Here is an 18,312-nt window from a genome sequence, read left to right as displayed (position 1 = left end):
CGTAAAAGTATTTGTTCTATTTCGAACTGTTGCGTGCGGCCATCTCGCTCAGCTTCACCCTTTGCGACCCCCTCAAACACCTCAGCCTCCTCCGAATACAAGTCAACTGACGGGGACGCATAGACACACAACGGTCAGCCGTCCTACGTCGTACGAAGAGAGGAGGGCCGCTGCCTTCGTTGGCGAGGCTACATTGTACTTTTACACTTGAAGCTGCGAAGCACCTTCATTTTTTCGGCTAGTCTCGACTCTGGAGACTAGCCTACAAGTTTCCACTTCATTTTCAAAAGCTAGCTACAAATGACGTTTCTATCAGCCGAGTTGCCAACCTCCAAAAGGGCCGTGCGCCCGTGGTGGACCCTTCTTTTCTACGTTGCACGTAATAAAATAAATCATGCAAATCGGAACATATTTAAAGACAAGTTTGTGTTTTTTTGTTAAATTTTTCTTCGACTTTGTTTGACAGTAACGGTCATTCGCATTATGCTGTCACAAATTCTCTGATTTCCTCTCCGTTCTTGTAATAAACCGGTCTTTTCGTTTGCATGAAAAAGAGTAAGAAAGAGACTAAGACAGACAGAGAGTGAACGTTACAAGTAAAACGGGAAATACTTTCAAGGATTTCGTCATGAGTGACGATCGGCAGGCTTAACCGTGGACGCGTTACGAAAGGCACTTATTGCATTTGATACAAAAAACTGCACTGCCCGCTTCAAACACTGCGAGAAAGAGTATTTGGCCGAGAAGTCATCTTCGTCGAATCTTCACAAGCACCTCGGGGTGCGTTTTGACCCGTACTTATGAACAGTATTACTAGGCTGCATCGCGTTGTCTTTTCTTTATACGTTTTATCCTCCAATTGTGCTTCGCGGTTTTGTTCATAAACGCGCTTTATCGACGATTTCCCCAACATTACAAAAGTTTTGTAGCGACTAAATACTGCACTTCCGTCGAGCATGCCTCTTGAACAAGAGAGGGGCTGGATGTTTTCGACATCAAGAGGGGGAAATTGAGTGACGAGAACTTCGAGAACAAATGGCTGATTTAATACAACATGAAATAAATATTAGCAGGTCTCTGTCAAATGCATCTCAAAAAGTATCTTGAGAATTTTCGGAAAACCCCCAGATAAATGTAAATTTTAGTCATTTTTGTTGTTGTGAAGGTCTCCATAGCCGTCTTGTACACGTTATTCGAAGAAAGTGATCAATGACAATTACGATTACTCTTTGTTGCAAAGTATTCAAAGTATATAACTCGATCACTTGAGATGAAAAACGATCTGGGGTTAAAACGGTTATTTTTCCGAGTTCTCGACATATCCAGAAAGACTCATTTTTCTGCTGGTTTGAAAACGGATATTTCGTACCGACTGTTAATGAATTAGAATCACGGAATTACAAAACTAATCGAATCGACCCTTTTCAAAAGTCCATCAAGCAACCTTGGTTGTCGCCATTTCTCGGACACCTACAGTGTGTGATCGGATCCATGTAATCGCGTAACGCTGACGCGGCCTTCCACCCTCGATATTAACAACGTGCTCAGAGTATGTGATCCAGCAATGTTGGACTGGCGACGACGCGGATTTTTTTTACAAAGGGTTTATATAATTGTCAGTTTTGGTAAATAATCCTCCTGTCGGGGAAGCTTTGTTCGAGGATTCCTCGTTATAAAACTTGTGCAAAGGGCACCATTCGGAAGCGAAAAGGAAAATAATAACAGTTGCGAGTAATTTTAGTACTTCCCAAAGTAATCATATTACTCGTGCGATTTGCTTATAGTAAATATATTCGAGAATTACAAAATTACTCCCGAAAGTGAGCGATTACAAGTAATTTTATTACTGGCAATGACTACCTAACATGTCTGCTCCAGAGTTAAATAAAAAAAAAACAGGAGTGTATCTTGAAGGTAACTAAGTTATTTTTCCCAAGTAACTGTAACGCGTTACTTTTATTTTTAAGTTACTGTATTTGTAACCCAATTACATAGTCGAAAATCTAACTGTTACTGTAACTAATTACTTTTAAAATGTTACTTAGCCTTGATTGCCCTTGCTGGCATATATTTTTAATTTCTGCATAGAGAGGGCAATATTTCTTCTAAGAATGCAGAAAGCAAAGCTTGCGCTATTTCAGAAAGGGCATTATAAAATACATCAACGACTACGAGCCAGTATGACTGCCTCCTGTATCTTCAAAGAGCCTAGAAAAAAAGTATATATATAGCAGTCTTATCTCACTTTACGGAAAAACAATATCCTCACAAATTCTCAATAAGGGTTCAGGAAAGGAGCGTACACCAGAACCATTGCTGTGCCAAGAATAATTAATATTGCGAAATCTTGAAGAAAAGACTGTAGTATTGAACATATTTGTTAATTTTACCAACGCGTTTGATTGCATCAGAGCCGTATATGTAGAGAGTTTGGCCATTCGTTGGGAAGTATAGGAGACAAATGAAGCGGCGCCATTGGCCGAAAGCGGGCTGGGCGTGTTCCAGGGCGTCTTCAGAAATTCGAATGTGACCAACCAGAAGCCGGGAATAATACCCTGGCGGTGGTCGCAAAAAACAAACCTGATAACTGCATTAGAGTAACTCTCAATGACTGAAAATATGGTACACGTGATGTTTCAATCACGCTCGTCCAAAATGATGGTGGACGAGTGCGACTAGCGGAACGATCGACATAATCCATACGCCATACGCCAAGCGCCGAGGGCCGGGAATCTGCCGTCCGAGCGGTCACTCTCTGTCCGAGCAAAACAGAGTTGAGCGGTGCATTCGTTTCTTACATCTTTCTGCATGATCATGTTGAAACAACACGTGCACCCTATTTTCAACCACAAAGAGTTACTACACTTCACTCTTACGCACTTATTAAAACCATATACGAACATAGACCTTCGATGATCGATCGGCTCAGAAGTGTTTCTCGCTACCACCGCTAGGGGATTCTTTTCGGCTTCTGGTTGGTCAAGAGAGCATGCCAAGCCCTCTTACCGAGTCTGCCGCACGCCCTGGCTCTGCCCGCGCCTCCCATTGACCAAACTCTCTACATATACGGCTCTGGATTGCATTAACTACGAGTTACTTCTTCCGAAACTTAAAGGGGCAGTGAAATTATTTTTTGTACTTCGCGCGAATACCGCTTATAATGAATCCCTGAAAATAATGGTCAATAAAACATTCATTCGTTTTTCACCACACGCAATCAAAATTGCAGAAGAAAAAAAAAAACGAGCAGCGTTTAACCCTTCAACTCGCAGCCAGAATGTGCGTCCACGTAGTCTAGAACCGAATATATGACGCCAATGTTGATCATACCGACGCGTTGGGTTTGATAAAGCACAGGACACGCGCTGAGTTCCAGACATTGTTAGGGTTTGGCTATTGTCGTCATGGCCATGATTGGACAGGGTCGACTACCCAAAGGCTTCTCGGGCTATCGATTTTCGCGAGCCCAAATTGAGTGCTCACGCAATGCTAGGCTCCAATCTGTAAGCCGCATTCGAATGCCGTCTCTGGGGGATACTGCGACCCCCACGCTACAACCTCAAGTTTTGCGAAGGAGCGATTGAAAGAATACGATCGCTTTTATCCTTGAAATTACACCGCAACGGACAGGTTCTTTAGTCAATGGCCTTGCATGAGAGTATACTTGGGTTTCATTAGTGTCAGTAAACTCGTGAAAGTAAAAAAACATATCAATTGAATATCGTTGCACCGCCCCCTTAATATATCATTAGAGGCCAATCTTCTCTCCTCATAAATCTCTATTTAAGCGACCGGAATCAGTAGGTAAACATTTAGGGTCAATTTTCTGATGGAAATCCAATGAGGACGATACCAGCTTATTTCTTGGCTAGTAGCTGCGGAGAAGTGTAGCGTATAGCTAATGACACCATAAGAAACTTAGCATGTTGAGGTTGTTCAAATAATCTAGAAGTAAAATAACAACACGAAAGCTATAGTATTTAGCCCAAACTAAAAAAATAAAGCTTGGCCTTACTTTCCATAATATTGTAGATACATGTCGTGAAGAACAGGTCGCGAAACTTTATTTCTAAACTCGCTCGTGTCATTGGTTTGTTACATAAAAACGGTTATGATATTCCATCTACCGTAAAAACCGCTCTTACACAACTTATTGTTTTTGTATCATATGATCTATTGTAAGTCAGTTTGATGTACAACTACAATTTATTTTAAACAAAATAATTTTCTTGCAGAAAACGTACATAGAGCCATATGCAACTTGTCTATAATTTTCAAACACACTCATTCTTTTAAGTCTAGGGATATTAATTGTATATACGTTATAACTTTAGATTCAGTGTAAAGTACAAAGAAAAGTAAAAAAGAAATACAAAAAGTAAGATACGTAAATAGTTGTCCATTATCCTTAGCACCATTCAGAAAAAAAAAATGTAACGTTTTCCACTAGTCACACTGAGTTTTGGTTATCAGACGCGTCACCCACAGGCTATAATCTTCAACTGACTCGAAGCTTTGCACACATTATTAAATATATTTAAGCAACCAAATATTATATCGAAGCTTATGACACAAATAAGTTTCGCTAATATTTACTTTTTTTATCTAGAGAACTGATTTTCTTCTTCGGTGCTTTAAGACGTCTTCGGTGCTTTAGTTTTTTAGACCGAAGAAACTAACGAATAATGTATTGCTTTCAACTTGAAACAGCGCACAAATTGCAAAGACGATAAAGGTGGACCCGGGACAAGCGCTAAACTTAAACGTAATATTAAAAAAAAAAGAAACGACTGATTATTTACATCACTATTGTGTCCAAACGTGAATCAAAAGGCTCCCTCATTATTATCCAAACAAACCTAGGTTCTACCGACGCATGTGGCACCTGTCTAAAACCCTTCCAGCTGTTCTCCTTCAGTTTTGTCAACCCATTTTCCCAGAATCATGAAACTGCCAATCGCAAAATCATTATAAAGTTATATTTCGCTTTAATTCAAAGAATGCTCAATTTCGTTTATTAAACTTTTGTTTTACTTTATTTTAGCAAGGGATTTATTGTATAATATATACATGAACAACTTGGGCACAGAATATTTATTTATTTATTTTTGTTCGTTCACCACTGCTATGTGCATGTGAGGGGGCTGGACCATTCAATCTGCTTTGACAGAACTTTTCCCCCAGCCTCCACAATGCTAGTACATGGTGAATAAATGTTTTTTACGTGATAAAAAACAAACGATCTTCTTTTTGCCCTTTTTTTTGCTTTTTTTTTTTTTGCATTGTTCGCAGTGGGGTTTTTCAACTGGGTCCAGTTTTCCAACGAGCCGTGCGACGTGGGCGACGGACTCCGGGGGGTCTGCTTTACCAGCGCCGAGTGCAGTCTCTACGCCGGGCGCGTGTTGGGTTCCTGCGCCCAGGGATACGGCGTCTGCTGCCAGGGTAAGTGAACAGCTCGCACCAACGTTAGTAGATCAACTCAGTTGTGGAACTCCCGCAGAGGAGGGTACACCCCTCTCCTCCTTAAACCCGAGCCACCTCAACACCATCCAGAATCAAGGCCGTAGCGCTTGGAGGAATGACGTCACCAACGTCAGAACGAGAAGACGATCCTGGAAGTTTTGGAAGCACAAGCTCTTGGGCTCAAATCTCAAGCACTTTGTAGCTGTTCCTGTGCTTACGAAATTCACCATCGTCAGCAGAAAAAGTAAATTATAAAGCCAAACGATTAGTTTCTTGTCCCCCTAAAGAAAATAGTAATGCAAATTTCTAAATATGAGCCGCACACTCGTGAAGGCAAAGCAAAAAAAAAAAAATTATAAAACATGTATGTCCCAAGCAAGCGAAGATATCATGCATTTTTTTTTACAGTACGTGACCTTTGTCACAATGATCAGGCTCATGGCTGTCAGATCCGTGAAGTGCAATCGAATCAGTCTTTTCATCACACTCAGTGACCGCAGTGTTCCTGGTACGTGCTGTATATTGAAAACCCATTACATGCAAAACCGCAGACATACTGTGATTACAATATCCAATGCACCCAGGCTGAGATCTTCTACCTTAACTATATATGAGTTGGATTCCCTTGCCGTCACACAAAACTACAGCGCCGTCAGGAAGGAATGCCGAACTTCAGGGTACTACAAGCCAGAAGAGAACTAAAAAGAAGCAAGACATATTATCTATGCTCAGGCTTGTGCGGATAATCTGAAGCACTCATTAGACATAAAGTTATTATTAACCATTAGAAATTAACCTTGTCATAACCTTTTATTAACCTTGTCATAAAGTAATTATTAACCATTAGAAATTACCGTATATCCCAATAAAAAGAAACATTTACTGTAGTACCTCAGTCCAATAAATTGTTAAGTGGAACGTAAAAAAATGAATGCTGGTCTATTGCGCTTGTTTCCAGGGTTCTGCTTTATGGCGACTGTAATCAATTCATTTGGGACCCCGCAGGTTCATAGTGATTTCTTTGCTGCTTTTGCCTCAGAGCTGCAGATGAAGTATGCAATCCTGAACTTCATTTTGCCCTCAGTTCCTTTTCTTCATGAGAAATTTCTTCTGCGTCTCAATATTCCTACCCTTTGTTCGCTTTCGGCGATCTGGATCACAGCGTCCTTCAAATCTTGTACTTCACGTGCAGTACAAAGAGAACCAATTTTTATGTATTTTTGGGTAGCAATCGAAGCTAATCCAAATAAGTATAACCTTCAAGCTATTGATATGTTTCGGGCTGTTTAGAGGAAGGAGGCGGCAATGATGATTATAAAACTGGAGGCTATTAATGGAAACTGAGTGGTGTCCAATTACTGATACCGTTCCATTCCAGACAGAAGCTCGTAGTCCTCCCTGTCTCAAACATTCAAAGAGGGCTTATCAGTGACTAAAAACATGCCAAGTTAGAAACCTGGATATACTTCAGTAATGTTGAAGCCTTCGACCTGTCCAGTTCTATGTTATCATATGGCCGCGCGCAGGACCGAACAAGCAGCGCCCGATTGCTGTGTTCTAGATGATTCGCGTTTATTCTTACTCGGGCCGTAAATTTTACATTTTTCGCCCTAGTTTCTTGTTCTCGAAAGTGCGTGATCATTCTCACCCCGAACGCTCGATGTTCAAACATTCTGGGCCCAATTTTCGCGATGCCGAGGCACACGAGATAAGGAGCTGCCCGCGACCTTGTGCAGTCAGTCCCGCTCTCGCTTTCTGTTACTTCGTCAAATCGCCGCCCGCTTTTCTGCAGTCTCGACGCTCGTTCTTTATTTTGGTTGGCACAAGTTCTCCGATTAAACCTTTCCTTTCAGTTCATTATTTATCGTCTCTTCGCATACCTCTGTGACAATATATTGCTAACAATTGAAGTGTCGCTCTGTTTTGATGTGGGCCGACTCTACGATATTTGCTCGACTGGATCCAATACGCTTCAAATAAATATGAAATATCGGTTTCGTAAGCTCCGACACTGTAATTTAGTGCAAACGTATTGTTAGGGGTCATTTTTTTTTGGCAAAAATATCGAAGCAAAATATTATCTTAATAAGTTACAAATAAGATACCTTTTTGGTAGTTCAGCACGGAGTTAATACCTATGAGATGAAACGTGAAAAGGTGTTTCTGTGGGCTATTGGGGCATTGTATTTGACGAAAAAAAAATATTATATTCACCCCGTTTGTTGTTTTCATCAAAATCCAACGTCACAAAAATACGCAGAACTTCTCTTACACTGTCACAAACAGTCATAACTCCAAAGTGGTCTATAGGAAATTATGGCTTTTAGTTGTAACTTCGAATTGAGAAAAGGTTTTTTTGTTTCTTTATTTACAAGAACAAAATGACCACTAAGACGTACCTTCGTGCTAAATTAGAAGGTCGAAGCACGGAAAACTGATTCTTGAAATTTATTTAGAGTGGGTTAGATCCATTTGACTCTCGCTACAATGCTGCACCTGAAACGCGTGACCGTTGAGTTACTTGAGCTTGCATCTTTGGTTGTCCAAAACTCTTTCACCTGAAATGGGCATCCCAGCTTCCCGTGGATTGCACGCTTCTATATGCTCTATACAGCCTGCACACTATACTTAACGTCGGACATCACGGAGTAGTTATTTACGGCGAAGTTCGCGCGGCGGAACTATTCTACGACTCGCTGCTAGGTATTCGTCGGCGCCATACTCACTGCAAGGAGCAAAGAGACAAAAGCGAGCCGGAAATCGGAGTCCGTTTTTGACCCCGATTGGCCCGTTCCGTGCCGCCCGTTGGCAGCTTCCGGTAGCGGTGGACACTGGGCGTACAAAATATAGCTCGGTCGCTAAACTCGTGGAACACAAAGATTCTTTTTTCGTTATGACGCAGCGGGGGAAGTGGCCATAAGAACGCCGCTTTGTTGTCATTTCTCACAAACCCGCAGATCCGTTTATCTTCGTTACGTTTTTTTTCAATTGAAGGGGCGGAAAATCCATACCACTCCGTAGTCGCCGTACAAGAGCATCACGAGAGAGCGCACGGAGACGGCTGTGGTTCATACCTTTGACGTCACAACACAGATTACCAGCTGCCATATACCCACAGGCACGGCGCAGGCTTAAAGTCATTGCATACTGAAATCAACACCGTTAAAGTTGACAGTCTGATATCATTGCTATTTCCCGCCGATAAAGCGGAATTTAATGGAAACGTCCCTGTTACAGTGTTTTAGAGAGTTGTAGTGGCAAGAGCCGCGGCTGCAGCGTGGAGCTTTTGCGTGTAGATGACACCGTAGCCCTGCTGTTCTGAGCCCTAGGAACGTGCCCCCGTCAGCTTCGTCGTCGGCGCTGCTCGACGTGTACTACTGTGGTTCGACCGCAGCCTTTAGCGAAGCCGAACAATTGCTAATGTGAAAAATTGTAGGTTTTCCTTTGGACTAATACCCCTAGAGTGTTTGCTATCCTCTGCTTTCATTATTCGCGTGTTTTTGATGGAGATCATTTGATTAATATCGACCCTCCCCCCCTTCCCAGTATTGGCAGGTCGTTCAGCAACGCTATTACTGTGGTAATAATCACGTTTATGCATTTCAATAAAACCCCGAGAGGGGGCAGCCAGTTGGGGGCGCGTGCTTAACCCAGCTCGCTGGTGCTGTTCTGTCTCCCTCTGTGTGGTCAATTCGAATTATCACGACATGGTGTCAGAAGTGGGATGCGAGCGGCCACAGCAGTGAAAAGGGCAGGCGTGACGAGCGGCGGTCACAGCAGAAGAGGCGTCCGACCGGGAAGAAAGAAAACGGTCGGGTAGTCCGGGTACGTCAGAGGCCAAGAGCTAAGCCTAGCTGAGAACACTTAACCGCAACCGGTCAAGATGGCGGCGGGCGAGCATCGGGAAACCAGGGGGGCTATGTTGCGCTTTTTGGACTCCCAGGAGACTTGGAAGAGGGAAGTGACGTCAACGACTAGAGCAAACGCAGATTGGATGTTGAAAGAAGAAAACGAAATCAACACCCAATCTGCGTTTGCTGTGTCGTTGACGTCACTTCCCTCTCCCTAGTCTCCTGGGAGTCCAAAAAGCGCAACATAGCACCCCAGGCCAGCCTTCGGTTTCGCGCCACCGACGGCGTTCGATTTTCAACGCCCAGAGGAGTGGACGGCCTGGTCCAGTCGTTTCCTCAGGTACAGAAGGGTCTCGCGACTCATGAAGGAAGAAGGAGCAGCTCAAGTAGACGCTCTAATCTACTGCCTAAGGGGAGATGCCGAGGACATACTCGCCTCAACAACGCTGACGGAAGAAGACAAAGTGGACTTCGAAAAGGTGCTGGAAGTATTCCAAAATCATTGCATCGGAAAAAGAAACGTTATTTACGAGCGAGCGAGGTTTCATCAGCACAAGCAAGAACCTGGCGAGACCGTCGAGGCCTTCGTGACGTCCCTACACAGACTGGTGGCCAACTGCGGGTACGGAGCACTCAAAGAAGAATTGGTGCGCGACCGCCTGGTGGTCGGCTTACAGGACGGGAAGCTGTCAGAGACGTTACAAACTGATCCCGAACTCACCCTGGAGAAGGCGTTACAAAAGGCGAGACAAACGGAAGCCGTACGAAGGCAGCAGGCTGTCGTGCGCCAGGAGAACCAAGCAGAAGAACTGTCTGTCGACGCCCTCCGGAAAACGTCGAGTAAAGGCCGCTCCAGTTCCGGAGACCAAACAAACGAGACTGCGGGGTGGAAGAGCCCGCTACACGGTTGCGGGAAGTGCGGCGGACAAAGCTTTCATGAAAAGAGCAACTGCCCGGCATCCACGTCCAAATGTCACTCATGTGGCAAGAAAGGCCACTGGCAAAATATGTGCTACAAGAAAACTCTACGAGAAGCAGACTTGTACCGTAAGCATTACAAAAAATCAAATTACTTGTAATCGATTACTTTTTGGAGTAATTTTGTAATCAGTTGGTTACTTTTATTAGGTAGTAATCACAAGAGTAATCTGATTACTTTTTGAAGTAATAAAATTACTTGTAACCGTTACAATTTGTCCACGGGACCCCCCCCCCCTTTTCGGGCACACGCCTTTTTTTATGAAATTACATAAATAAAATTTGTTTTTTTTTGTTTTTTGTTTCAAACGGAAAAAAGAAAGATTTCTGCGGAGCTGTAGGAAACGAGGTCAATCTCTTTCTATGTACAGTTTCTGTGGAATGTCCGTTTTTTTTTTTTGTTTTTTTTTTGTTTTTTTCGAGCTGGGACTGGGAGTGGGATGCCCCAGGGAAGCCACAGTGCGTGATGAAGGCCCTTCGGGGCAAAGTTTGAGGAAGCAGAATGTAGCCTTGTGAGTCCTTCGTTCAAACTAGCCCTTTCACGCAAACACACACAGAAATAAAAAAAATCAATAAAAAAATCCTGCTTAGGGTACCTACTCGCTGCCCGTAGGAGAACCAGAACCGCAAAAATCCTAAAGCGGATGCAAAATATAACAAAGGCAGTTGAAATATTTCCATATTTTCCCTACGGGGTCTTTGTGACAAGCAATGTTTCGAGTTGAGAAGTGGCCGGGGCGATCTCTTCCGCTAATGAATACTACACAAGATCCGTTTCAAATCCTAAAGCTGCTGCTCTTTTGTATAACATGCGAGCTCATCCACATGTGAATAATAAAATGAGCGACGCAAACTTTGAGCGACAACCCTTGCTCAAGCTTAACAAGATCAAGAACCCCCTCCGCTTCCCCCCCCCCCCCCAAACACACACACACACACACTGGCGAACTCCCAAATCATTAAACGTCTTTAGACAAATTTTATGCTTGTGTCCGCATTGTGAAGGTGCAACGACCACGAAGAGGGAGCCAGGTTTTCTTCTTCAATACTTGTGCAAATGTAAAATATAGGTTGGAAGTAGTTCATTGTTATGAGCGCTAAAGATGTGTCTTCACACAATAAAGTAATCGGAAAAGTAACGATTACTTCTTTAAGTAATGTCTAATTACTTTTGCCGTCGAGTAATCAAGTAATCTAATCGAATACTTTTTAGCCAAGAGTAATATTAATTGTAATCGATTACTTTTTTTTAGTAACGTGTACAAGACTGACGAGAAGTCACCACAGAAAATAATGAACCTTTACTGGAAAGATGGTCACTGGGCGCACTCAAGGAGGTAGCAGTGCATCAGCATGGAAAAAAGAGCTCAGCGTCAATGGAAAGCCAATCACGTTCAAAATTGACACCGGGGCAGATGTAAATGCGGTGCCACTGAGGGCTGTTAGAGATGTGAGTGCAGTACGACCCACTGCAGTGAAACTCTACGGTGCCGGCGGACAGCCACTGGAGGTGTTGGGAAAGGTTCAAGCCACCCTAAGCTGTGGAAACAACAGCGTCCGAGATGAGATGTAAGTTATCCAAGGGCTGGAAGAACCTCTGTTGGGCCGTCGGGCGAGTACGGGTCTAAAGATTGTACAGCTGCTGCAAGCGGTTACAGTAGACCCAGGTGCCAAGTACAAAGAAAAGTTCCCAGGAATGTTCAAGGGTCTCGGGGAAATGAAAGGTGACTACCACATCAAACTCGAGGCAGGTGCAAGCCCAGTGTCAGTAAACACGTCACGGAGAGTGCCCTTGGCTTTGTTGGATAAGGTCAAGGCTCAGCTGACGGAGATGGAGAAAGACGGCATTATTAGGAAAGTCGTAGACCCAACTCCCTGGTGCTCAGCTATGGTGGTGATCCCCAAATCAAGTGGGGAAGTCAGGATTTGTGTTGACCTGACAAACCTCAACAAGTGCATCGAAAGGGAGAAGCTTGTGCTCCCGTCGGTAGAAGAAACACTGGGGCGTCTCGCTGGCGCAAAGGTTTTTTCGAAGTTGGATGCCAAAGCGGGTTTCTGGCAAGTGAAATTGGCTGAAGACTCACAGCTGCTCACAACTTTTATAACCCATTTTGGCAGGTTCTGTTTCCAGAGGCTCCCCTTTGGCATCTCCTCGGCGCCTGAGCACTTCCAAAGACGTATGAATCAAGTTCTTGAGGCGATACCTGGAGTGTTGTGTCACATGGATGACATTTTGATCACGGGAAGAGATCTTAAAGAACACAACGAGAGGCTGGAGGAGGTCCTTTCGAGACTGAATGCTGCGGGAATCACACTTAACGACATGTGCGAGTTCGCAAAAACATCTTTGAAGTTGTTGGGACACATCCTGAGTGCGGAAGGGATCCAGCCAGACCCCGAAAGAGTGAAGGCAATCATGGACTTCCGGGCACCGGACACCGTTACTAAAGTTCGTCAGTTTATCGGCATGGCTAACCAGGTTGGACGGTTTATACCCAACTTGTCGGAGAAGCTAAAACCCAGCCGAGATCTTCTCAGAAAGGACGCAGAATGGAACTGGGACGCCCAGCAGCAAGGAGCATTCGACCAGGTGAAGCGAGACATCACGGAAGCTACAACGCTGACAATCTATGATCCCCGACAGCAGCTGATAGTGTCGGCAGACGCCTCGGCGTATGGGCTAGGCGCAGTGCTGTTGCAGAAGGATCGACAAGGACTGGTGAGCCCGGTCGCTTTTGCATCCAAAGGACTGAGTGAGACGGAAGGAAGGTACGCGCAAATAGAAAAGGAGGCTTATGCGGTCACTTGGGCATGCGAACGCTTTGAAAAGTTCCTGATAGGAACCAAGTTTCATGTGCAAACGGACCACAAACCCCTAATTGCGTTATTGGGTGACCGAGAGTTGAATACCATTTTTGCAAGAATCCAGAGGTTCAAGCTCAGACTCATGCGTTTCAGCTACTCCATAGAACATGTACCCGGGAAGGATTTATGGACGGCAGATGCTCTCTCGAGATCCCCAGTAGAGCCCCCTGAGAAGATGGAAGAGGAGTTAGAGGCGTACGTCCAGCTTGTGACAAGCTTCCTGCCGGCTACGAGTCACTATCTGGACGAAATACGCACTGCTCAGAGTCAAGATCCTGTATGTTGCAAGTTGAGAGAGTACTGTGCAAAGGGCTGGCCCCACAAGACGGACATCCCACCTGAGATCGCTCCTTACTTCAGGAATAAAGACAGCCTCATGGTACAGAGCGATCTCCTCGTGAAAGACAATCGGTTAGTAATCCCGAAGTTATTGAGAGAGAAAGTGCTGTGCCAATTGCATGCAGGGCACCAAGGAGTGTCCAAGTGCAGAGAACGAGCAAAAATGTCAGTGTGGTGGCCAGGACTCAGCACTCAGTTGCAAGAGGTGGTTACCAACTGCACAAGCTGCATCCAAGAGCGCATCCCAAAAGTGGAACATATGATAGCATCGGAGCTCCCCGACTATCCATGGCAACGTGTTGCAGCCGACCTCTTTGAATTGAACGGCAAGCACTACCTTGTAGTTGTAGATTACTACTCCGGATTTATAGAAGTGTGTCTGCTGAAGCAAACAACATCGGAAGCGATTGTGGCGGACCTAAAGCCTGTGTTTGCCCGCCATGGGATACCGGAGGTGTTCAGGTCCGACAACGGACCGCAGTTCGCGTCCAAGAGTTTTGACGAATTCACAAGAACGTACCAGATTCGCCACATTAAAAGCAGCCCACACTATCCCAAGAGTAACGGGGAAGCAGAACGCATGGTAAAAGTTGCCAAAGACATCCTGAAAAAGGCCGAAGACCCAGAGCTGGCACTTCTGATCTACAGAACTACACCAGGCCCCTGCGGATATAGTCCAACTCAACTACTCATGGGACGGCAACTACGTACAACTTTGCCTATGTTGCCATCCATGTTAACCCCTAAAATGCCAAACCACGCGGATTTCCGAAGAAAAGATAAGGAAGAGAAAAGAAGGCAGGCCCAAGGATAGAATCAACGGCACGGAGCAAGCTGCCACAAGGAGCAGTCCATCGGTGGCTCTGTTTGGGTCAGAGACCCTGGCACGCCGGGGCAGATTGTGAGGAAAACGAACAACCCGAGATCCTTCGTGGTGGAGACACCGTCTAGACAACTCATCCGGAATACCTACCATTTAGTCACAGCAGAAACACCGAGAAAGAGTGCTCAAACCGGATACAATGGAGACAAAGAAACGATATGCGAACAAATGATCAATCCAGGCGAGAATGTCCAGACCCCGTGCGTTAAGGACAAAGAACCGACATCGGAACAGGTACTCGACCCAGAGGGAGGTCCACCTATGGCTCTCGGTCCTGAAGAATCTACTCCGACATCGGAACAGGTACTCGACCCAGAGGGAGGTCCAGCTACGGCTCTCGTTCCGGAAGAATCTGTCATCGATTCCGGCACAAGGAAAGAGGAGCCCTACACTCTCACTAGAGCTGGGTGACGAATCACTCGGCCCCAGAGATTCAGAAACTAGTTTCAAGCCCATTGTAGAGAAAGGGTGATGTGGTAATAACCACGTTTATGCGTTTCAGTAAAACTCCGAGAGGGGGCAGCCAGTTGGGGGCGCGTGCTTAACCCAGCTCGCTGGTGCTGTTCTGTCTCTCTCTGTGTGGTCAATCCGAATTATCACGACAATTACTTGGGCTGCGCGCTTAACAGCTGCGAACGAAACCACACGATACTGATATAACAAGGAAAAATAGACTAATTAATCTGGATAAATCTCTCCCTTTTTTGATGGCGAGGGGAACAATAAACTGGTATATTGTTTTTTGTCATCGTGTTGCTGATGCGGGGACCAGGGTTGTGTAAGCTGGAAGGTCGAGCGCGTTAGGTAACAGCCAAGGTGCCACTGCAGCTGGCGAACATATAGCAAATTGCGTGTTGTGGAAGGCAGTCTATGAAGAAAAAAATACCTCAATTGCGAGTACATGAAGCATTAAAATAGAACATGAACACAAAGTTCAACAACCCCTAATATGAAAAAAAAAATTTACTCTCAACTCACTACTTCATGACCTCTCAGAACTGGTAATGCACTTCATTGACATACACAGCAAGCATATGACAGATATCCAGCAAACCCCCCCCCCCCCCCCGTACTACGCAAATAGACTACAAAATAGTCATGATATATTGCTGCACAGAATCCTAACCTCTTCGCCATTGACAATGTGCACATAGTCCCAAAGGATAAAATGCGGTTCATAATGTGTCTCGCACACCACTGATGTCTCGGCGAGGCGTTTATCTTCTCGATGAAGATTTTTTCCTATTGTAGTCTGCGCGACGGCTCCTTTGGCGCGCGAAACAGCGACGGCTTACGACCACTGGTGCTCCGGCTGCCATTGTTGACCGGGTAGCCCGACTTGCATCCGGGCGCAAAGCAGTGAGTGTCCGTCTTGTTCCTTGCACTCATGACCGAGACGGCAACGAATGGTGAAGATTCCCCACCACTACACCACAAAAAAAAACAAAAAAAAACTGCTGCGGTGTTACCTTCGGGAGAAGCGTACCGCCTCAGCTTTGTCTTCTTCTTCGCTCATCGCACATCTGCCATCTTCCACGAATTCTCCTATAGGGCTCGGAACTCGAGTGCGACTCGCGGCTATCTATTTTGACCGTCTTTACGCTGCCATTGTAAGCGGGCGCCGCTCTTGCCACTACCTCCTCTAGAACACTGTATCCCCGTCGTTCCTTTCTTTTCCCTCGGGGTTTTGGATATGATCAAAGTTTAGCATTTGGTGTAGCCCGGCGTGGCTAGGTCAGAACCAGCCGAGCAGCGCTGCCCTCCTACGGGCGGATTTCGCCTCTGGGCAATTGTACCCCATCGACGGGATAAAATCATTTTACTGATTTATTTTTCTAATCACCGACTATTGCCACGTAGGCTACCGAGAACGTCGGAGTGGTTAGCTTTCCATGATTAGTCAAACTGCGATTAATTCTGCTTTCATCAACAGAAACAAGAGCAATGGTTCACACAGAAAGAATAAAACACTGAAACGGACGGACAGACACTCTCATTTCTTTTCCAGATTTTTTTTTTAAGAACTGCGAGTGCTTTTTTTGTGTCCATTTCAGTGTTTTATTGTTTCTATGTGAACTCTTATCCAACGCACTCTAGTACGTGTAAATAAGAGTAATGTCAGGTTGCCAATATATTGGCGGGAGTGTTTTAGGAATACGATGACTCCAAGCTTCTTTAGTATATCAAACTTGTCACCGTAAATTTGAACACGCACCATAGAATTCGCTGTTCACGGCTGATAATTCTGAGCCTGACATCAAGGATGGGAAGTATAAAAGGAAGTCACTGTACGCGCCTGCACACTACGAACCATAACACGAGCCTCTCGCGTTGGCCTGGCATGGCCGCTCTTGAGTTCATGGAACGTCGAACCTTATTAATTCTAGAACCCCCATACTTCGTGTCACCTTAGCATGGACTAACTGCGAATGCTGTGCAAGCGCTAGCGGCTAGTCTTGACTGTCTTGATTGTAGCGCTCACTGTACGAGCTCTCCTGTAGCCGCCGAGGCTTCATTCAAAACAGCTAGCTCGCGCTTTAAGCATGCTTAGGTGAGAAAAAGGACAAAATTATAAGTTGGAAAGTTGCCCGCTGGGGCTCTGTGCCTCGTCATTTCTCAATAGGCCCGTAGCTCTCAAGTTTTGAGCAGCGCTCCAGGCGAGCAAAATGGTATATTTGGCTCGCGTTTTGAACATGGGTCAATACGCTTTCGCACTACAGTTTTTTAAGCTCCGTTTCATTCTAAGTGGCAGCCACTGTGTAGTGCCAGCGTAGCAGAGGCTACAAGAGCGAGCTGCGAGCTTTTGGCGTCCCTGCCAAGCACGCGCGCTCGTGAAGTGCGAGCATTGTTCAGGAGGAGGTGCTTTTGCGAGTAGGGTCGGCTTCGCTATCACGTAAAGTGAAACATACGTGCTCGTGGAAGCAGTCAAAGAAAGCAAGGATGAAAGGAACGTTTAATGATGCGCTTTGGCCACGAACTGATAACTTTTTTTTTTTTTTGGACGATTTGTTACCGCGCATCTGCAGATGCTGACAGATGCTTGTACTCGAACGTAGCACGTGCAAAATCGAACATAACAGCGCCACACGGATGGTGCAGCCAACATAGCATGGTCGCCTCTTGAGTAAGTCTTCCGGACGCACTCGCGCTTTCTGCCCCAGAGCAACGAGTCAGTCGGAACACCTCTAAGCAGGTAAGTCGAATCCCCCCCCTCCCAAATTGCGGGGGAAAATGGGGCTTCTTTTCTCGCCAACCACCATCGCCTCCTCATGTCTCAAACACTACCGACGGCATTACCCACACCGCCTCTCGGTGGCCACGGTAACTTTGTTGACAGTGGCGGAATATGAGCTCTAAAAACGCGTTCACCGCGCGCGCCTCCACAATATCACTAAGTTCAATCTTCGCAAGATTTCGAAGCGGAGATTTTGGTTTCATATAACTCCTCCCCGAAGTTGTGAAACGACACTTTGCCGTCACCGATAACTTCCGCAAATGAAGATCTTGCGACGAGAAATTTCAGAGTATTGACGGGCCGCCTAGGGACAATCGAGACAGCAAAACTTTAACGTGACGTAAGGATGTAGGGACACGCCGGGGTTACCTCATCAGTGCCGCCATTAAATTGGGCTCGTCTGATGGCGTTAGTTGCCCGCTCTGATGAAGCTCGCGGTGACTTTGTGTTTCTCAATCTCGCTTGAATTTCAGCACCGAGAGAGTTTGGATGATTGACATCTCGCCCCTCGTGACGCCATCGTCGCGAGAGTTCGATCACCACGCTCCGCTAACTTCGGCTCCAACTTTCTGGTCGACGAGTTTAGCGGCCCTGGCCTACATATGGGATGTAAAGAGCCCGTTTTTTGACGCCGCGGTAAGAGTGGTCACCGCAATACAAAGTTGGGTTTTTCGCTAGAAAAAACAAATAAATGAGTG

The 18,312-nt window shown here is 45.4% G+C and overlaps 1 protein-coding gene across 1 annotated transcript in view; it reads left to right on the top strand.

Annotated features, from left to right (window-relative positions):
- Positions 1–5,192: 5,192 nt before the first annotated feature.
- The window catches only part of LOC8029933, an 87,465-nt gene continuing 74,345 nt past the window's right edge, over positions 5,193–18,312 (top strand). Inside the window, exons 1-2 of the mRNA XM_040211285.2 lie at positions 5,193–5,205; positions 5,293–5,442. Coding sequence (XP_040067219.2) covers positions 5,193–5,205; positions 5,293–5,442 — 163 coding nt within the window. The remainder of the gene's footprint in view (positions 5,206–5,292; positions 5,443–18,312) is intronic.

This window comes from Ixodes scapularis, unplaced genomic scaffold (assembly GCF_016920785.2).
Source record: "Ixodes scapularis isolate PalLabHiFi unplaced genomic scaffold, ASM1692078v2 PGA_scaffold4__175_contigs__length_147842914, whole genome shotgun sequence".
Taxonomy (NCBI): domain Eukaryota; kingdom Metazoa; phylum Arthropoda; class Arachnida; order Ixodida; family Ixodidae; genus Ixodes; species Ixodes scapularis.
This window is presented reverse-complemented; position numbering and strand designations above follow the sequence as displayed.